The 22,438-nt window shown below is 46.9% G+C and overlaps 1 protein-coding gene across 12 annotated transcripts in view; it reads left to right on the top strand.

Annotated features, from left to right (window-relative positions):
• The window catches only part of stxbp4 (syntaxin binding protein 4), a 103,408-nt gene that overhangs the window by 55,324 nt on the left and 25,646 nt on the right, over positions 1-22,438 (top strand). For all 12 annotated transcript variants that reach the window (XM_069929892.1, XM_069929890.1, XM_069929884.1 and 9 more), the window contains 5 exons: positions 1,790-1,879; positions 3,643-3,708; positions 13,239-13,415; positions 14,558-14,674; positions 15,530-15,579. In XM_069929892.1, coding sequence (XP_069785993.1) covers positions 1,790-1,879; positions 3,643-3,708; positions 13,239-13,415; positions 14,558-14,674; positions 15,530-15,579 — 500 coding nt within the window. The remainder of the gene's footprint in view (positions 1-1,789; positions 1,880-3,642; positions 3,709-13,238; positions 13,416-14,557; positions 14,675-15,529; positions 15,580-22,438) is intronic.

Raw genomic sequence — 22,438 nt, 5'->3', positions numbered from 1 at the left:
GACCCGTGGATTGGTGGAGTTATAGATCACGAAGGTGAGTACCAATGGATGCAGAGAGACAAAGCAGGTGGAGGTTGGGCAGTAAATGAACTTGATCCAGGCAGGGGTCATCTAATATTGGTTGGACTTGCATTAATCTTAACTATATAGACAGGGGTATTTATTATAAGAATTGCACATCACCTTCATAATGTACCGGAGTTGAAGGTTAATTGGGGTTTTTTGATGGCACGGGCTCTTGGGCTGGAAGGGCCTGTTACCGTGCTGTAAATCTAAATTATATATTTTTATGCAATTGTACCAGTCACTGGTTAGGCCACACTTGGAATGCTGTATGTCTGATCACCAGACCATAGAAAGGATGTGGCAGCACTAGAGAAAGTGCAGAAGAGATTCACCAGGATGTCACCTGGATAGAGGGCTTCACTTACAAAGAGACTGGATAGGCTGGGATTGCTCCCGCAGGAGGCAGAGAGGTTTGTAAAATGGTGAAGGGCATTGATGGGGTACATGATCTCAGTCTTCATCCCAGAGTAGATGGAGTGTAAGGCTATAGGTTGAAGGCAAGAGGGAGGGATAAAGTTTAAAATGCAATTTGTCATTTAGAGTGTGGTGGGTACACGAACAAGCTGTAGGAGAATCGGGACAGTCACAGTGTTCCGAACAGACATTTGGACAAATATATGAATAAGAACGGAATGGGGGGAAAATTGAGGGAATAGGATGGGGGAGTTGGGCTGAATGGCCTGTTTCTATGAAGTATGACAATGACACTCTGCTGAACATGATGTTAATGCAAGTTGGGGACTGCCATATCAGTGGCCTTTCCATTCCCGGCTCTGACCACATCTCTGATTTCTTTACCCTTCCTGACTCTGACAATTTTGTGCCTACTGTTTACTCATTTGGAAATTTGGTATGGACTTTGCCCATCCCTCCCAAGGCCTTCCAAAAGGCACAATGTTAACAGCTAGCAGTTCTTGTATCTTTTCATGTGCTGTAGTTTCTGGAACTGGAGGATCAGTGTCCACCCACCAATTCCACTGGAGTCTTCCCCCCCCCCCCCCCCCCATGCCCCCAGAATCATTGTCTGAAGAGGGCGTGCAAAATCATTGAGGACCCCTTCCACCCTGTACACAGCATCTTACAACTGCTCCTGCTGGGGAAGAGATGCAGGAGCATCAGAGGCGGCACCAGGCTGAGGAACAGCTTCTTCCCACGGGCAGTGAGAATGCTGAACGACCAACAGAACTGCTCACACTGACCATCCAAGAATCTCATATTCATGAAACAATGTTTATTTATTTTTGTACAGATGAATACTTGTCCTGTATATGTATTGTTTCTCTGCATGTGTGGTATGTCTGGTAGTGTGTTTGCGTGTTTTGCACCAGGGGCCAGAGAATGCTTTTTCCTCGGGTTGTACTTGTGCAATCAAATTATGTTTTAAAAATTAGACATGCAGCACGGTAACAGGCCCTTTCGGCCCATGAGCCCTTGTCACCCAATTGACCTACATCCTCTGTATGTTTTGAAGGGTGGGAGGAAACCAGAGTACCCGGAGGAACCCACGCAGACACTGGAGAATGTACAAACTCCTTGCAGACAGCGGCAGATTTGAACTCCAGCCCTGATCGCTGGCGCTGTAACAGCAGAGCACTAACCATTTCGCTAACCATGCCGCCCAAATCCAATGACAATAAACTTGATTTAATGGGTTAGTTGAGAATGATAATGTGTTGAGCAAAGCTCCTGGTTACAGAGACTGAACATGCTCTGAATGTTGCAGACTCCACCATCCAGGACAACAGTTGCCGAGGATTTGGAGAGAATTACCCAAGAGAGAAACAAAGCTCTAAAGGAGCTGAAGAACGTGAAGGTGAGACTGCCTGTAGATGGGAATGAAGCTGAGAGAAGAGGGCAATTCCTCTACTCAAATTCAGATCCATTTTAGTAACACTGTCCTTTCTTGCAATTGCCAGGGCCCTCCCCAGTGACTGAAGAGCTCTCCCTGAATTGTACTGTGAATTCCAACTACCATATGTACTTGTGTAATAGTCAAGCTTTTCGGACCAATTTTTCAGGTCATATTTGGGTGGGGGACCTGACTTTTACATGAGACGTCAGGAGCTTGGATGGCCAGGACTGGGTAGTAAGTACGCATTCAAGGCATTGGACCCTTGGATGGGCGTGTGGCCAGGGCGAGGTTCGTGGTCAGGAGTTCTAGTGGGTGGGTGGCCAGGGTGAGGGTCTCTGACGGGCACGGGGAGATCTGGTGGGTGGGCGGCTGGGACAAGGGTCCACAATTGAAGCGTCGGGAACTTGGATGGGTGGGTGGCTGGGGTGAGGATCCATTGTCAGGGTGCTGGGAGCTCTTGTGGGTGGGCAGCCAGGGCGTCGGGAGCTTGGCCAAAAATAAGGGGGTCAGCTTTTATGAGCAATATACAGAAAATGCGTGATTTTTGGGCCAAAACTTGTGGTGGGGGGGGGGGTACACACACTATTATACGAGTATATGCGGTATCTCGAGGCACTGGCATTCATAGAGATTACAGTAGAGCACAGGCTGATGGATGTCTTCATCCAGGCCTCTCAGTTTGAGGGGTTCTGTTTCAGTCTGCAGGCATTATCAAACCGAGGGAAATGAACATGAAACGTATATTCCATTATTTCCATGGAATGTCCTGCCTTAATTTCCCCTTCTCTTAAGCCACCCTGTATTTTCTATTTCCTTTTGCCTTGAAGGTGTTGACTGGTGAACAGTTCCATATGTGCCAGTCTTGGGCTTCATTTCTTAATCTAGACCATGAGTGTTTGGGAATCTATCCACACGTGCAGAGCCTCACAAATTAATCCAATTTGGCTTGATATTGCTTATGGTAGAGGTTGGCGCAGTGCCATTGCAGTGGCAATGACCCAGGTTCGAATCTGCTACTGTCTATGTATGCATACGACCTCGACCTCTTCCGTCTTGCATGGTTGCTGTTTACAGTTGTGGGAGGAAGCAGGATGTAGGCGATTGTTTTAGATAACCTGCACAGCCCCTTCCTCTCCCCCATATGATCCTTTCTTTGTTCTGAGCCACCAAAATCCTCTTATCCCATTTCCAACTTTTTCACACCCGTTGCCCAGTTTCATTCCCTGCCCCCAAATCGATTCCAACTGCCCATCACACCTCCTTTACCGCATTCCATACTGGCCCCCTTCCAACCTCTGTCTCTACCTTACCCCCTCCATCCCCTCCCCCTAACCTTGGCTCCAGCTATCACCCACCAGCCACTGTTTCCTAGCTCCACCGCACTCCCCTTCTTCACCTCATCTGGTTCCACCACCCCTCCCCCCAACAGCAGCTCCACCTGTCCATCAACCCCTGCTCATTTGATTCCACCTGTGGTCTGCCAACCCTTACCTCACCCCTCCCCTCTGCCTTGTGTCTATCCCAGCTGTCTCTCGGGCCTGCGGAGTCTTGACCTAAAATGCCCACTGCCATTCTGCTTCCACAGATGCTGCCTGTTTAGGCAGCGTTTGTTTTGTTTCTTTTTGCAAGATTAATGAACGTCTTGGGAAAATTGCTAAAATAAAGAATAAATGAGAGTAACAAGGTCCTCTCACCAGTCCTCTGCTGTTTCCTGCTCTCCTCAGGATGAGCTGTCCCAGTCCGAGAGAAGTCGGAAGCAATTGAACGAGGAGTTGCACAAAGTCAGACAGGTGAGGATATGTGGATCTCCCCACACGCACCATGAGCACAGGTACGCACAAATGTAGCTGCCCCACACACAAACACAAAAACAGACCTCACACAGGTGCACAAATCATGGCCACAAATGATCTCATATGCACACACATTCTCACAGAGTTCACATATACATGCACAAACAGCTCAGACATATTTCCATGGATTCACATACATGTACATCCACACATACAGTTTGTCTCTCACGCTCTCACACGCTGATTCACACATGCGCATGCTCTGTCATGAGCACAATCTCTCCCACACATACGCATCTCTCATCACGCATATGCACGCACGTGCACACACACACACACACACACACACACACACACACACACACACACACACACGTACATACGTACATTCACTCATTCAGACATTGCAGAAAGCAGCAGCGACGTGACGCCTGCAGGAATCAGTGAATGGCTGTTCAGTGAGTGTGTGGGAGTGACAGGATTTACACTGTTTGCTGAGCCCGAGCTCTAGTGATTCTGTCTTTTTGGATGAACTGGGGTTTCTGACGGCCCCGTAAACAAGTCGAGGGAGGGACTGCCACCACGGTGCATCCATCCTATCCCGTACAAGTACCATTTCACCAGAGCCCCATATGCTGTGGGCTGTCTGAATTGCATTCCTCCTGGATCTGCACATTCTCCAGGTCATCCATCAGGCCTCCAGCCACATCACCAGACTTGCATAGATGCTGCCAGATGCAAGTGATGCATGTTGAGGATCCAAGTGATGTGTGGAGGACTGAGCAAGGAGATAAACAAGGGAAATTGGTGGTAGACTGAACCAACATGAACTGCAGGAGGAACTAACTCAGTGGGTCTGGCAGATCTGTGGAAGCCAGTAGATGTGAGCGTATGTTGCTTCAGCCTTGCAACTGAAGTGATTTCTCAGTAGTTCAGTGCAAGGATGCACATGCCACATCATCTCAAGCACCGAAGTTGTGCTGCCACAGTTCACTCAGCTGTATGATAACAGGAGGCAAGGTGTCTGCACTGACTATACTGCTTTCAGTTAGTTCAATGAACAGTAAAACCCCTGGTATCCAGCACCTATGGGGAGTGGTAGATACCAGATAAGTGAATTTTCCGGTTACTTGAGGTTGTGTTGCACTTTTGACAAACTAATGGCGAGGCGCGCCAATTTTAAACTTCTGAATTTTTTACCTATTTATTTTCCGCAATTTTTGTCTTGCCATTTGTTTGAGGCTGTTGGTTGCTTGAATTCAGGAGAACATGGAATTTTACAGTAAATTTAATCGCTGCAGAGTTGGCGCCGCTGTGTACAGCTTCTAGCATTCCCTCCCTAAATGCCTCGGCACCCCTCCCTTCAAGAATAAATGGACGGATCTCTCTTTATCGGCCATGATTGCCTTAAATTGTGGGTCAGGCTCAAAGAGCTGAAAGGCCTTTGATAGAACATCGAATATTACCACATAGTACAGGCTCTTCATTCCAAGATGTTGTGCTGACCTGTGGAAAGCTACTCCTCAACAATTTAATTTTTCCTCACAAAACATCCATAACCCTCTCTTTTATCCAAGAGTCTTTTGAATGGCCCTATGGTACCAGCCTCCCATGCCACTCACAACAATGATTCCAGGCACCCACCACTCTCTGTGATAAAATAGAGAAATAAATAGAATCAATAAAGAAAAACTCCCCTATCCTCCACTCACCTTAAACATATGTTCTCTACTATTTGCTTCTGTTGCGCCAGGAACAAGGTCCTGGCCATCCACCTTGTCTAAGTCCCTTGTAATCTTGTAGACCTCTATTAAGTCATCTTTATATTCTATGATTGTTGGAGATGGTTATTAACCTGTTTTCCTTGCTGTGGCTGGAAGGTTGCTGGACACTAATTGGGCCATGTCTTGTCTGACACACAAGCATCTGCAGATTGTAGTAAAAAACACTTAAATGCTGGAGGATCTCAGTAGGTCATGCAATATCCATGGGAAGTAAAGATATATAATTGACGCTTTGGGCCTAAGCTGTTATTCTAAGGTTTGTTAGACATGTTTTTATTGTTTTAATCTAATATTACTATTCATCCAGCTTCCCAAACACAAGTTTCAGTAGAAAAATATTGAATGGTAGGACCATGGGAGTTACGCTGTTCTCCATTGCCATGGGGAACACTAAATCACAAGATGCTCAGGTTCGGATTTTATACTTGGCGTATAAGATGACCCCTGGTTTTGGGGCGAAATTTTAAGGTTCAAATACCGTCTTATACACCGTCATATACAGTATATATCTTTACCTCCTACAGATGCTGCGTGACCTGCTGAGTTCCTGCAGCTTTTCTGTGTTTTTACAAGTCTTGTCTGCTTTGTCTACTGTGGAACTGGGAATGGAATGGGATTGGAAACTAAAAACCGAGAAACTGGCGGGGGGTGGGGGGGAAGCCCAGGACACAGGGAAAACGTACAAGTTCCACACGGGGGTGGGGGGGGGGGGGGTAGATTCGAATCCAGTCGCCAGTGCTATAATAGTGTCGTGCCATTGCAGCATCTCCGGCAGTGCCACCATTTTCCTTTTCACACTGTGTCTCTCTGTTATCATGGAGAATGTACGGTGATGCACTTTTGTCCAATGGTATGGATACAGCACTCACCGCAGTCTCAGGAACAAGGTTCCATTGAGGTATGTGCCCATGGCTTGGCCCTGTGACCCAGCAAGGTGAGAGTTCTTACTAAGTTCCTCCAGCATATTTACAGCCTGCAGTCTCCGTTGTGTCCTCCATTTATAACTCCACTTCCAAATCTCTTTAGAGCAAGCTCACTTTTGTTCTGTTCTATAACAGGAGTTCTGTGAGTCCCTCTCTCAATGTTCCTCCTCTTGTATCCTCTGGTCCATCCACCCCAAACCTGTCCTCACAAAGGCTGTCTCCCCTCTCCACTCTCAGTCTCGCCCCAAATCGTCAACATTCTCTTTCCACCCTGCTGAACCCACTGAGTTCCTCCATCAGAGAGTGTGTTGCTCCAGATTCCGGCACCTGCATGTCTCTAACAGAGCCCATTGATGCTAACACGCTGGTCTGTTTGGACCACCTGAATGTAGAGTTGCAGATTTGTCATCTCTACAGTCAGCCTCTCTGTAAGCGAGCATGGTCATGCGTACTGGGTGGCATTAATATTGACTTCTCAGGCTTTCGTTAACACCCACCCCACTTCTTTCCCTGTCACCGTCCCCAGCTCTATCTCCCTTTTCCCTGCCACCTTTCACACAGACATAATCAATTCTCACCTCTTCCCTTATCATATCCAATTAAAATCTTTTGTTGATCTGGTCTCCTCCCCCAGCCAGTCCGTCTTTATTCTGAGATTTCCTGTTCTTTGAAGAAGGGCTGATGGAAGGCACAACTGTGCCCGCTCTGTGTAAAAAATGCTGAAGGCATTCAGAGCTGATTGGAAAGTCAGGGGCAAGGTGCGTGATGGGAAGGGGATGTTTGTCAGGAATGTCGGATGGGTTCCTGTTAGCCATGCAGCTTGCAGGAAGCCTTGGGCGGTGGAGCAGTCCTGCGTCTGTCCCTCTGGACTGCTGTCCTTCCTTGCTGCACATGGTGGCTCCAGCTTTCTCTCCAGACTGAGCAGCCCTTCATGGAGTTATACAGCATGGACACAGGGCCTTCAGCCCAACTCTCCTAGGCCAGCCAAGGTGCCTTTGTCTAGCCCATAACCCTCTGAAGTTTTCCTATCAAGACTGAAGATAAAAACAATGTAATATTGCATGAAATTCGTTTTAGTCTGCCATAAGGCAGACAGATTTCCCATCGGCAGAAATTGCCTGAAGCACCTCTCTCAGTTGGAGAAAGAGAAGCAAAAGAGAGTCCCCTCAGAATCACTGAGTGTCCATGGATTTGCATCCAGCGCTCCCTCAGCCCCAACAGCCCCAGAATCCAGTCGAAACCATCAGCAACCCAAACTCCAGATCCGAACCTCCAACATGGTCAGGAAATCTTCGGCACCCTCTCATGTCCTAGTTCTAATTCCTGGTACTCCTTCAGCCAGTCTCCCAACAGTCTGCTGCCTAGTCTGAATCCCTTGACTGCAGCTGCCAGCACCCTGTCCAAATCCATGAACTTGTCCAAATGTTTGTAAATGTTGTAATTATTCCTGCCTCTCTCCACCTTCCTTGGGTGTCTCATTCCATGTACCCACCACCCTCTGTGAAAAACAGTAAACCTCATGAAAAGGTTTCTTCTCTCACTTTAAACCATGCCCTCTAGTTTTAGACCCCTTCTCCTGAGAATAAGACTGACCATTCACCTTATTTATGGACCTTGTGATTTTATAGACCTCTGTAAGTTGTTCTCTCAGCCTCCTGCACTTCAGGGAGAAACATCCTAGCCTAATAGAGGAATGTAAGATAATGAGGAGCTTGGACAGGGTGGACAGCCAACCCCTTTTACCTGGGGTGACAGATGACGTCTATTTAAGGTGATGGGTGGAAACTTTAGGGGAGACGTTAGGGGTAAGTTTTTTTTAAATAGAGAGTGGTGGGTGCCTGGAATGCCATTGCCAGGGTTGGTGGTGGAGGATGGTACGATAGGGACATTCAAAAGATTCTTAGGTACGTCAAGGAAAGAAAAATAGAAGGTTATGTACTTGGGGTTGGGAAGGTTTAGAGCTGTGGTTTTCAAACTTTTTCTTTCCACTCACATACCACTTTAAGTAATCCCTATGCGATAGGTGCTCTGTGATTAGTAAGGATTTCCTTAAGGTGGTATGTGAGTGGAAAGAAAAAGTTTGAAAACCACTATTTTAATCGTACCTAATTGACTTGTTATGTGCAGTTTCTTAACTCCAAAGGAAATTGGCCCAATTATCATTTTTCTCAAGCAAAATATAGTATTTCACTTTCAACAATTGAGTTGAGAGCAGTGGTTCTCAACCTTTTTTCCCCCACTCACATACCACCTTAAGTAATCCCTTACTTAAGGGATAAATAGAGCACCTATTTATGGCATAGGTATGACTTTACACAGTATGTGAATGGAAAGGAAAAGTTTGAAAACCATTGGTTTAGATTGTTGTGGAGTAGGTTTAAGCCAGCATAACAATTTAGGAAAGAGCTGTGGAGAAACATCTTCACGTAGAGAGCTGTAGAGCTCTCAACCACAGAACGTTGTTGAGGCCAATTCATTAGATATATTCAAAGGGCCCTATGGGCTGAAGGGGGTCAAGGGGTGCGGAGAGAAAGCAGAAATAGGACTGAGGTCATATGATCATATTGTAGTGGTGGCTCAATGGGCTGCATGGCCTTCTCCTGTATCTAGTTTGGAAGTTTCAGTGAAAGGACTGTTTCTGTGGTGTAGAATTCCAATTCTGTGTGGCAATGTGTATGTGGTTACACAGCTGTCCAAACATGCTCCTGGGCCACGATGGGTGCAGAATGGTCAACCAATAGAATAGGATATTGCCGGTTGAAGAAGAAACTCCTTATGTGAATAATCTCAAATCAAAATGGGAAATGCTAGCAAACCCAGCAGACCTGTCACATTGTAAAGAGGTTAATAGTTTGGGCAGAGGTTGTTTGTTCAAACTGTCAGTCAGACCTTTCAGAAAGGTCCATGTCTGACACATAGAGTGGCCTTTCCCCTTTTCAGATGGTGACAGGGGATCTGTTGATTCCCTCCTTCCCCATTGTTCACCTCCCACACACACATTCAATAAATGGAAGTGCTGCTCTCCATCAAACTGCAGGGCAGCCCATGATGTGATATAATGAGTGGAGTTACATGAATGCAAGAAAAATGTGGCCATTCTGCTCATGGTGGAGGAGATCTAGGTTTACAGCAGGATCGAGATCAGTCAGGAAAGTGGACCAAGGAGTGGCAAATGGAGTTTAACTCTGACAACTCCAAAAGTGTCAGCGGGTTTGCAAGTGACACAGCGGTAGTTGGCCTCATCAACAACAACGGTGAGTTGCACTGAGGAGAAGAGGTGGGAAATCTCGTGAAACGATACGAGAGTAACAACCTGAGTCTAATCGTCCACAACAACAGTGAGTTGCACTGAGGAGAAGAGGTGGGAAATCTCGTGAATTGATACGAGAGTAACAACCTGAATCTAATCGTCCACAAGACGAAGGAGATGATTGTGGAGTTCAGGAGGACCAGGAACAACTACCCTCCACTACACATCAAAAATTCTGCAGTGGAGAGAGTGGAGAACACCAAGTTCCTTAGATTCACTTTACTAATGATCTATCATGGACACTGAACATCTCCTCACTTATCAGAAAGGCACAACAGCGAAGGGAGACTGGAGTGGGCAAGGCTACTGGCCACCATCATGTTAACAGTGTGGTACGGTTGGTGCAGAGAAATGAATCAGAAGTCAATCCACAGGACCATAAGAGTGGAAGAGAGTTTCCCTCCATCACCCCCCCCCCCCCCAAAATGATGTGATCTACTGGGATCGTTATCTGAAGAGGGTGCACAAAATCTTTGCGGACCCCTTCCACCCAGCACGCAACATCTTTCAGCTAGCTGCTCAGAGCCAGCACCACCAGGCTGAGGAACAGTTTCTTCCCATGGGTAGTGTTAAAGTTGACCTATGCTGCAATTTAAAGTCAAACAGCAGAACCAATGAGTGTACAACCATCTTTATTGTATTACACTAGCGGGAGTAAGAGGTACAAAGAATGAGTCGTCAGGGTCACTTGTTCCCTGCACCAAGCCTCACTCTATTCATACAGTTTTAGTTCATCTTGTTTTCCGGTAGGCCTTTAGATGAGTGTTATATGCAGTTTTACATACTTCTTGCAGCTGGTTTGTTCCTGTTTTTAATACCATTTATCCTTGTGGTGTCTTTAGACATGCAATCTCAACAATTGTAAATAGGCTAATCTTGCTCAACTCCAGTTATACTATATTTGTCTAATTGCCATGTCCTTGTGGATTTGTTTTCAGACATGAGACCTTGGATTTATGCAACCTTGCTGGTATATTACCTAATCGTGGTTCTTTATATGTAAGGCTAGTAAATCTTCAATAGCCCACACACACACAGCAGGACCCTCTTCCCTTAAAATTTAACATTCTTGTTTGACATTCTTTTACAGCAGTGAGAATGCTGAACGACCAAATAAACTGCTCATACTAACCATCCCAGACTCTCATATTCAGGAAACAATATTTATTTATTTGTATACCTGTCTAAGAATACTTGCCCTGCATATGTGTTGTTTGTCTGTAGGTGTGTTATGTCATGTCTGGTTGTGCGTTTGCATGTTGCGCACCGAGGACTGGAGAACGCTGTTTTGTCGGGTTGTACTTGTACAGTCAGATGACAATAAACTTGTGTGAGCTGTTGTACTTTCGCAAGTCCAACCAGGCCAGGACTCAGTGAATGATAGGGGCCTCAGATTGAAGCAGGCGTTTAGCGCACAACGAGCGGGGTGTTGAGTACAAAAGTTGTGACTTTGTTGTAACACAACTGTACAAACCACTAGTGAGGCCACACGTGGAGTACTGAGTTCGGTTCCAGTCACCCAGCTAGAGAAAAATCATTGTTTAGGGAGGAAGAGTGAAGAAGCTATTGACCAGAATGTTACTGGGAATTGAAGGCTCGAGTTATAGGGATAGGCGGGAGTAGAGGAGGCTGAGGACTGATCGTATGGAGGATTATAAAATTAATGCATTTAACGCAGACAGGTTTGAGGTGTTGCATTTTGGAAGGACAAACCAAGGTCGGATGTGCACAGTAAATGGTCGGGCACAGAGAAATGCAGATGAACAAAGGGATCTGGCAATACAGATACATAATTCCCTGAAAGTGGTATCACAGGTAGTCGGGGTTGTAAAGAAAGCTTTTGTCATCTTGGCTTTAATCAAAATACTGAGTATAGGAGTTGGGATGTTATGGTGAGGTTGTATAAGACATTGGTGAGGCCAAATTTGGAAATCTGGTCGCCTAACTACAGGAAAGATATCAGTAAGATTGAAAGAGTGAAGAGAAGATTTACTATGTCTTCAGAGTTAAAGGGAAATATTAAACAGGTTAGGACTTTATTCCTTGGAGCGAAGAAGAATGAGAGGAGATTTGATAGAGGTTTACAAGTCTATGAGCGGTATAGACAGAGTGGACATGAGTAGGCTCTTTCCACTTAGATTAGAAGAGATAAATACAAGAGGACATGGCTTTAGGGTGAAAATGGAAAACTTTAGGGGGAAGTATTTCACTCAAAGGGTGGTGGGACTGTGGAATGAACTGCCATCTGATGTGGAGAATGCAGGCTCAATCGTGTGTTTTAAGAGTCAATTGGATAGGTACATGGATGTGAGAGGACTGGAGGGTTATAGTATGGGAGTAGGCCAGTGAGACTAAAGGGGCCGACCAGCCAGTTTTCTGTGCTGTAGTGTTCTATGGTTCTAACCTCTTCACTCAGAGAGTGGAACGAGCTGCCATCCAATGTGGTAAATGCGGACTCACTCTTAAGTTTTAAGAATAAATTGTATAGATACATGGATGGAAGAGGTCTGGATGGATTAGGATTGGGAGCAGGTCAATGGGACTAGTGGAATAATATTTTGACACAGATGAGATGGGCCAAATGGCCTGTTTTCTGAGCTGTAGTGTTCTATAGTTCAATACGTGCTGAGTGGCCACACTCTTTTTCCTTTTGATTCAAGGGTTAGAATGATAAGGGAGAGATGTAAGAGGGACCAGAGAGGCAGCTTTTTCCACTCAAAAGATGGTCTGTATCTGGAACAAGCTGCCAGAGGAAGCTGTAGAGGTGGGAACAGTTACAACGTTCAGATGGAGTTTGGACGGATTTGTGGGTGGGAAAGGTTTGGAAAGATATGGGCCAAATGCAGGCAAATGGGGCTGAATGGCAACTTTGTCAGCATGGACATGTTGGGCCGAAGGGCCTGTTTTCAAGGTACGACCATTCCAGAAAAGGAGACTGGCCAACATCAAGGGGAGATGCAAGTGATTCTGGATGTGTCCATGTCGCAAGCCTGTCCTGGTGAATGTATTGGTGTGTGGAGTCTGTATGGCCAAGTGTAGGAACATGTCTGTGTGTATGTGTCTCCATTTGTGTTGATGTTTGTCCTTGTGAGAGTCTCTAAGTCTAAGTATGTGGGCACCTCCCTGTGAGTGTGTTAATATATCAGTGCAGGTGTATCTCACTGTGACAGTGTGTGTGACAATGTGTGTGTGCGTGCGTTGGTGCGGGTGCGTGCTTGAGTGTGTTTGTGTAAAAACACCAAAATGCTGGAGGAACTCAGCCAGTCTTTTCAGCATCCATAAAAAGCAAAGATATATTGCCGACATTTCGGGTCTGAGCCCTTCTCCAAGGTATAAGCTCAGTGTGTGTGTCGGGGTTGGCATGGGGTGTGTGAGTGTTGGTGTGTGTGTCAGTGTGTCGGGGTGTATGTTTGTGTATGCAGATGTTGATATGTGTGCATGGATGTGCGAGAACTTGCCCACCACTGATGTTCCCTGTGCTTGCCCCCCTCCCCCCCCCCCCCCCCACAGGAGGTGAAGGGCGCTCTGGAGGAGGGCCGCTGCCTGCGGAAGCGTGTCCATCTGTCTGAGGCAGTGCAGCGCCAGGCACGGGGCATGGAGAGTGACTATGAGGAGGTGATCCGCCTGCTGCAGGCTGAAATCACGGAGCTCAAGGCTCAGCTGGATGATCCCCATGGGCAGACCAAGGCAAGAGAGAATGTGGTCCCTGGTTACTGTAGCAACAGTGTGTCATACTGCCTTGTCCCATCATTATTACCTGCTCAGTCAAGACAGCAAAGTAGGTCAGACTATGTCAGTGTTTTCCACTGCTATTCGGAGGAAGTCGAGTGAGAGACTCAAAGTGACTGCTCTACCAGTCAGGCGAGTCATGAACACACAATGTCCAGGCTCTGCACTCATCTCTGAGCCAGTAACCACACAGCCTTTGCAAGATCCTGAGGGCAAGTTTGCTGTGCCTTCTACTTGAGGGGCTCTGTAGACTGTATTTCGAATGTTGAAAGGCCTGGACAGAGCAGATGTGGCAAATTGTTTCCCATGGTGGGGGAGAACAAGAAGGGCACAACTTCAGGATTTAAGCGTAGCCATTTAAAACAGACACGGGGGAATTTCTTCAGCCAGAAGCTCTGGAGTTTGCTACCACAGGCAGCTGTGGAGGCCAGGGTGCATTTAAGGCAGAGAAGGCAGGGGTGTAGGGCTGAGTGGGAGAATAGATCAGCTCTTGATGGAATGGCGGAGTGACGGTGGGGGCAGACGGCGATTAGGATGGTGTGTGGGTTGGAGGGCAACTTCCAAAATGGTGGTGTTCACTTGCTTTTGCTGCCCTTGTCCTTCTAGCTGGGGTCTGCTGTCTTGGTGAGTTGCTACACTGTACACTGCAGATGGTACAGTCCGTTGGTACGATTAAGTGAACGGTCGGGGGCTGGGGATTCCGTCAAACGGCATGCTGTGTCCTTGATGGTGCAGGGGGAATGTCCCATCCCACTGGGCCTGAGCTTTGGAGATGGGAAGCCACTTCAGCAGGATTCCGAGCCCCTGGCCTGCCCTTGCACCAAGGTTGTGTCTGTGCGCAGTGAACCGTACCAGGGTAACCAGACAAGAACTTGCAGCCACAGTTCAGAGAGGAGGATCTAGAGCAGCACGATTCAGTATGGCTTTCCCTCTTGTCCAACTCCTGCTGTGAGTGGGAAGTGTAGGGTACCTAGAGTGGCTGATTTTCCAAATTGGGAAGTGTCTTCAGGACAGAGCTTTGCCAAATCCTGCATGAAAAAAATCCAGTGATTCCTATGAGGGAGGCAGGCACTGACAATATAATTGTGTCCTTGCTGCAGGATGATGGCCAGGAGCTGAGAAAACGAGTTGCCGTTCTTGATTGTCAGCTCCGGAAGTCAGAGATAGCGAGGAAAACCTTTGAAGTGTCCACTGAGAAACTGCTGCAGTTTGTGGAGGTACCTTTCCTCTCACTGTACATGTGTGGAGTTATTTATACACCTGGAGTATCTCCACATAAAGGCCATGAACACTTGTATACCGACCTGCATATCTCCACCTACAGGACATGAGCAGTTATACACTGACCCTGACTATGCCTAGATCAGAGACAATTATATATTGACCATGTCTCTAGATACGGACCAGAGACACGGTTATATACTGACACCATTTCTAGATACACAACAGAAGTACAGTTATATACTGACCCTATGTCTAAATATAGACCAGTGACACAGTTTATGCTGTCCCTATCTCTAGATACAGACCAGGGACACAGTTACATACTGACCTAGATAGACACCAGAGACATAATTGTGTACTGACCCTGTGTCTAGATACAGACCAGAAGCACAGTTAATGTACTGACCCTATCTCCAGATACAGACCAGGAATACAGTTACATACTGACCCTATCTCTATATACAGATCTGGAACACAGTTATATACTCACCCTATATCTAGATACAGACCTGGAACACAGTTATATATTGACCCTACATTTAGATAAATGCTTGGGACACAGTTATATACTGACCCTATCTCTAGATAAATGCTTGGGACACAGTTATATACTGACCCTATAATCCAAATACAGATGAGGGATACGGTATTGGATATTTTTATTTCTGGACCCTGAATACCTTAGTACACAGACCAGGACTATGTTTCTATGCAGACCTTCATGTATAGCAGTAACACCATCAAGGATCAGTCGAGCCACGTGGCCTGCTCCTGTAAGTTAATGTGACTTCCTCTCCTCCCTCTGTGTCCTTGTGCTGACTGACTACTACCACTGTTCTTCTCCCCAGATGGTGCACGAGCTGCTTGCAGACAGCCCAGCTGCTCCAATGAATGTGTGGTAGGTATCTGTGCTAAAGTCAAGCTGTGGTCATCTCTGATCCAGATTGGGATAGGGGAGAACCTGGCTCTGCACGGAGGGCAGGAAGGAGGGGCCCCAGCGTGACTGATGTGCATTTCCATTCGTGGTCCAGATCCTGTTGTCGCTAGCAGTTAGTCTGGGAGTTTCTGTGGAGGAGTGGAGCATTGTGAGCTGAAATAGCGTTGCTTGAATGAACAATTTCAGAAAAGTCTTGATTTCCCAGTGTCATTAATTTTTTTTGTGACTGCAGATGATGCTCCACTTGCACCCACACCTTCCTCACCACCATTCAGAACCCCAAGCAGTCCTTCCAAGTGAAGCAACATGACTTCTGCAGGAGTCATCTAATGTATCCTGTGCTCCTGTTGTGGTCTCCTCTACATTGGAGAGACTGGATGCAGACTGGGAGATCGCTTTGTTGAGCACCTCGCCTCTGTCTGCCACACTAACGAGGATCTCCCAGAGGTTACCCATTTCAATTCCCCATCCCATTCTCTTGTAGACATATCAGTCAATGATCTCATGCACTCCCAGACTGAGACTACCCACAAATTGGAGAAACATCACCTCATCTTTCATCTGGGCACCCTCGAACCAGATGGCATTAATATAGACTTCTCCAATTTCCATTTAAAACCCCCACCTCCATCTGTCCCACTTTCTCTAGTTCATTCTCTATCTCCCCCTGTCTCCCTCTCCCTTCCCCTGTCTCCCTCTCACTCCCCTCTCCCCCTCCCCCTGTCTTCCTCTCCCTCCTTCTGTCTCTGTGGGTCTCTCTACCTCACCTTTTCCCTCTGTTTCCTTTCACAGAGCCAAAATCAATTCTCACCTCTCCTCTAATCATATCCAGTTAACACCTTTTATGGGTTTGTTTGGACTCCTTCCCCTCCCATTCTTCCACCTTTCTCTCTTAGTCTTTATTGAGACATATAACATATAACCAATTAACAGTCCACAGTGCGGAAACAGGCCATATCGGCCCCCCAAGTCCACACCGGCTCATCTGAACAACTTGTTCCATTTGTTTGCAATGACACAGTCCGCTTGTCCTGTTCGACTCTGTTCATGCTTGGCTGTTTGGTTTCTATTGGTTATAGTATGTTTGCCGATGTCATGAAAATATGTGCTCAGTGGACAATGAAAGTTATCTGGGTTTGCAATGGGATAATTCATGGTTTTCATAGGACAGATGTTGGGTGGCTATTTGTCTTTAAAAATAGGACTTGATCATTCATGAATAAGATTTTTAAAAATGTATGTATCAAGGGGTTCTTCTTTGGCTTGGCTTCGCGGACGAAGATTTATGGAGGGGGTAAAAAAGTCCACGTCAGCTGCAGGCTCGTTTGTGGCTGACCAGTCCGATGCGGGACAGGCAGACACGATTGCAGCGGTTGCAAGGGAAAATTGGTTGGTTGGGGTTGGGTGTTGGGTTTTTCCTCCTTTGCCTTTTGTCAGTGAGGTGGGCTCTGCGGTCTTCTTCAAAGGAGGCTGCTGCCCGCCAAACTGTGAGGCGCCAAGATGCACGGTTTGAGGCGTTATCAGCCCACTGGCGGTGGTCAATGTGGCAGGCACCAAGAGATTTCTTTAGGCAGTCCTTGTACCTTTTCTTTGGTGCACCTCTGTCACGGTGGCCAGTGGAGAGCTCGCCATATAATACGATCTTGGGAAGGCGATGGTCCTCCATTCTGGAGACGTGACCCATCCAGCGCAGCTGGATCTTCAGCAGCGTGGACTCGATGCTGTCGACCTCTGCCATCTCGAGTACCTCGACGTTAGGGGTGTGAGCGCTCCAATGGATGTTGAGGATGGAGCGGAGACAACGCTGGTGGAAGCGTTCTAGGAGCCGTAGGTGGTGCCGGTAGAGGACCCATGATTCGGAGCCGAACAGGAGTGTGGGTATGACAACTGCTCTGTATACGCTTATCTTTGTGAGGTTTTTCAGTTGGTTGTTTTTCCAGACTCTATTGTGTAGTCTTCCAAAGGCGCTATTTGCCTTGGCGAGTCTGTTGTCTATCTCATTGTCGATCCTTGCATCTGATGAAATGGTGCAGCCGAGATAGGTAAACTGGTTGACCGTTTTGAGTTTTGTGTGCCCGATGGAGATGTGGGGGGGCTGGTAGTCATGGTGGGGAGCTGGCTGATGGAGGACCTCAGTTTTCTTCAGGCTGCCAAACATTTTGGTACTGAATCTGGAACTCTACAGAAAAGGGTGCAGATGCTCAGTTATCCTGTAATGAACCCTCACTTCACCCAGCAACCTGTCACAACAGAAAACCTAATGACAGTCATAGATTTGTTCAGCACTTCTCCCAACTCTTCCATACTGATTGAGATCCCTGTCTAAGCTGATCCTATTTTCACCTTTCCAATCCAAGTATCTGTCCAAGCACCTTTGAAGTATTGGAATTGGATCGGCCTCCACCAATTCCTCTGGCAGCTCATTCCAGATAACCACCACCCTCTGTATGGTGGGGGGGGGGGGGGAAACATTCCCCCCCCCTCACCTTCCCTCTAAATTTCTCCCCTCTCACCTTAAACCTGTGCCCTTTAGTTCTAGACTCTTCCACCTCAGGAAAAAGACTTTATCTACCCTTTCTATGTCCTTCACAACTTTATAGACTTCTATATGGTCACCCCTATACTGAGAGTAAACCTGCCTGTCCAATCTCTTATAACCACAGCCTTCCATTCTAGAAACATCTGGTGAATCTCTTCTGCACTCTCTCTATTGTCACCACATCCTAGGAGTAGTGTGGACAGATCCCTACACAAATAGTCCCAGGTACAACCTGAACAATAGCCTGCATTTAAACAAATAACTCTTGGAGTAGCTCCTGTGGTGAGGCCAGAAATTCTGTCCCAGGGCGCAGTGTTTACGCATGGTGTGATGCAGCTTCTCTGGAAAACCCCTGCAAAGCAGGGTCTTGCAGAGCTGCGTCTGATGCAGTGATGGTCACAACGGATAGTGGAGTGTGTTGGGAGCTGGTGGACGCAGGCTTTTGCAAGGGACACAGGACTGGTGTAGGCCAGCCAAACTGAGGCACAGGAGTCAGGTGATGAGAACCAGCCACAGGTATATCTGCTTTCAAGTTCAGGTTTATTGTCACATATATCAATTGTTTTGCAAGAAGTCCAGCTGGACAAAATTAAGGTTCCGCGCTGTCTGTAAGGAGTTTGTACTTTCTCCCCGTGTCTGCGTGGGTTTTCCCTGAGGGCTCCGGTTTCCTCCCACTGTTTGAAACATACTGGGGTTGTGGGTAAATTGGGTGGCATGGGCTTGTGGGTCAAAAGGGCCTGTTACCATGCTGTATGTCTAAATTTAAAAATGCCCAACGTTTCAGGTCTGAACCCTTCATCAATGTATGAGCAAAGAGCAGGCAGGCACCTCAATAAATTGGTGGGGGTGGGGGGGAGAGGCACCAAGGTTAAGAGGTCATTAGTGGATATGGATGGGAGCATAGAAAAGAAAACTGCTGGATGATGGGGGAGGGGTAGCTCTCTAAATGGAGAGGGAATGGGGTGGGAGCTGGAGGAAAGGGAACAGAGGGAAAGGGAAAGAGAGGGATGCAGGAGAGAAAACTGGAGAAGCCGATCCTGTTGGAGAGCGCCAACATATTAGGTGTTGCTTCTCCAATCTGCGGGTATCCTTGGCTTAGCAAGCTTAATTAATGGTCCTGCGTTTGGCACGCATGTCTCCAAATTTTTTCTCTTCGCCAGCCTGTCTTTTTTAAATGCTGTGTTTGTCGTACATCTACCCCTCCTCTCTCAGCTTGATCCACGGATTCACCGCCTCTGTGTGCAGTTTCCCCTCAGCGTTGTGCCATCTGCTACGTGAACCATGATTTTCCCTGGGGAGGGAAGCCATAGGTTTAAGGTAACGGGGACTTAAAGAGGCCCTGAGGGGCAACTGTTTCCACACAAATGCTGGTATGTCTGTGGAACAAGCTGTCAGAGGAAGGGGTAGAGACAGGGACAATTACATGTTTAAAGAGAGGTAGTGAAGAGTAAAGCCGCCATGCTGGAGAAGCTCCCCAGGTCGACCAGTGTATGATATATAAGCAAAGATAAAGATACACGTAACCAATGTTTTGGGCTTGAGTCCTTCATCGAGGTATTAGCAAAATGTAGGCAGGTGCCCAAATAAAATGGTGGGTGGGAGAGGGGCAGGGTGAGATGCATAGTCCCACAGGCAGGAGGTGGATAAGGTAGTGGAGAGGGCATAGGCCAAATGTAGACAAATGGGGATAGCTCAGTGTGATAGTACAGACCTATCACCAATGTATATAGTTACAGTATCTAGACTGTGCTTACAGCGATTGGCTGAGAGCTTAGCCACGCCTACTGTCTGGGCCTTAAAGGGTTGTGTCCCTAGCCAGGTTGGATCATTGCGGACTGGTCGGCCACCTGTGAAGAGCTCCTGTCTTTTGCTAATAAAAGCCTTGGTTTGGATCAACAAGTCTTTGGTTCTTTCGACGAGCTCTACACTCAGGCAGGCACAGTGGTCAGCATGGATAGATTGGGCTGAAAGGCCTTTTTCTGTGCTGTACTTGATCTTTTGCAGAAGGACTGGTGGTTTAAGGCAACGCCACCATCTTCTCGAGCATTGAGAGCTGGTCTCCCCATCAATACCGAGGTCCAAAAAGCAACAGAAAGAAGGCTGGGAAAATCTCCTGCTCTTCAGTACAGTTATAGCAGCAGTTAGTGCAGTACTATTACCATGCCAGCGACTCGGGTTCGAAGCCAGCGCGTCATGTTCTCCCCATGACCCGTACGGGTTTCCTCCAGGTGCTCAAGTTTCCTCCCACCCTCCAAATCATAAGGGGGTTGTAGATTAATAGGGGTTTTTGGGCGGCACAGGGTCGTGGGCCAGCAGGGCCTGTTTCCATGCCGTATGTCTAAAGTTTTTTAAAAAATTTGAAATTTAAGTTCAATGGTTACAACAGGATAACCACTTTTGTATTTTTAGCATCTGACGTATCTTTCTTTAAAAATGGCAATAGAAGCATCAACAGAGAGTAAGTAGGGCAGGTTGGCTGCAGAGTTCTTCACAATTGGTAGTGTCTCAGAGGGGCCAATTGTATTAGGTACCATGTGGCAGGGCCATTCCTATATAATTATGGACACTTACAGAAGGCTCCCACTCCATTGTTGAAGGTGGCTTTTGGTTTAATATCATTGACTTATGGTCATCTGTTGCCTTCTTATTTTGGTATCAATTCAGTTTGATTTTGTGCCCGAGAAAGTTTCTCTGCAGGGAGTTATTGCTTGTGTAAACATCAGCCCAAAGTTTAGGTGTTTATAGTTTGTTGTTAACCCAACAAGGAAACCAGATAAAGCTGCAACAAATGCATTTGCCTCAAAGTCTGCATGAGTCTGCAGCTGACTGCTGTCTCTATTATGTCAATAGGTGTGAGTATTTTCCACTACTTATTGTGTGTTCACCAATGTCACATAGTATAAAAACATTGGCTGGTTTACTTCTCCTAAGAATGTGTATGCAAGGTTCTTTATCACCGTTCTACCTGGTACATTGCTAGTATGAATTATGTATCATAATCCCCAATTCAATATTACAACCCCCTGATAACTTCAGTTCTGCCCTCCTGTCCACACTTAAACACTATGCCACTGATCTTCCAACTATCAAGACTGTAAAATTTCATCCATAACCCTCTCTCTGACTTCTCTAGGCATCTATCCAAATGTTCTGCTATTAGTTGTGTCAATAGCTTGCCAACACACCTTGGGACGTATCACCACGTTAAAGCCACTGCATAAATGCAGGTGTTTTTTTTTTGGAAGACTTCAGGTCAAAGAGAACACTTGTTGATCTGACAGGGAAATTCCGTGGTGTAAGATCATATTTTTATTTTTTAGAGATACAGCACGGTAACAGGCCCTTTGGGCCCACGAGCCTGGGCTGTCTAAATGCACCCACAGGACCAATTAACTGACTAACCCCGTCCATCTCTGGGACATAGGAGGAAACAGGAACACCCGGAGGAAACCCACGTGGACGGGGAGAACATACAAACTCTTTATAGACAGCTGTAGAATTGAAACCTCTGTGATATCTTGGAGGGGGGGGGGGGGGGGGAATAAAGCACAGAATGCGAAAAGAATTTGCATTATACTAAACTGAGTTGCTGATTATAACAGGGCATTTCCCTATAGTCCTGTGGTTCCTTTTCCTTATTCAATGCTAATTTAAGATCCTTGTCCATCAGCATGATAAAACTGAGGTCATTATGATTTGATATGATACCAACAACATCTTGTATTCCACCTCAGCCGTCCCCAACCTGACAGCATCAATAGCAATCTCCAATTTATGTCCACCCTCTCCCTCTGTTTGCCTCCAGCTCCCCACCCCATTCCTTCACCGATTAGAGAGCATCCTTCCCACCCCGCTGCACCTCACCTCTCAGCTCCTTTTCCACCTGCATCCACCCATCACCTGCTAGCCTGGGCTCTTCCCCTTCCCCCCTCCACCTTCTTATACAAGGGTCCTCCTGATTTTCCAGCTCTCCTGAAGAAGAGCTGAGGCCCAAAGCATCCACTGACTTTCCATGGATGCTGCATGGCCTGCTGAATTCCTCCAGCACTGTTGGATGTGGGCACTGTTTTCCAAACCGACCCTGTTCCCCTCCTCTGTTCATGTAATCTCTCCCACTGTCCTGTCTATAGCAGATGAAAATTGTTTTCCACAGAAGCATAGAAGGGGTCCAGCCCAAGGAAGGGCCATTCAGACAGAAGAACACAGGAACTAGGGACTGGAGGCCACAGGGCCACTGTTCAGTGTGATCATTGCTGGCTGGCTTCAACACCTCCCTCTGTA

The sequence above is a fragment of the Narcine bancroftii genome, chromosome 3, assembly GCF_036971445.1.
Source record: "Narcine bancroftii isolate sNarBan1 chromosome 3, sNarBan1.hap1, whole genome shotgun sequence".
Lineage (NCBI taxonomy): Eukaryota > Metazoa > Chordata > Chondrichthyes > Torpediniformes > Narcinidae > Narcine > Narcine bancroftii.
Note: the sequence above shows the minus strand (reverse complement) of the source record. Positions and strands in the feature narration are given on the sequence as shown.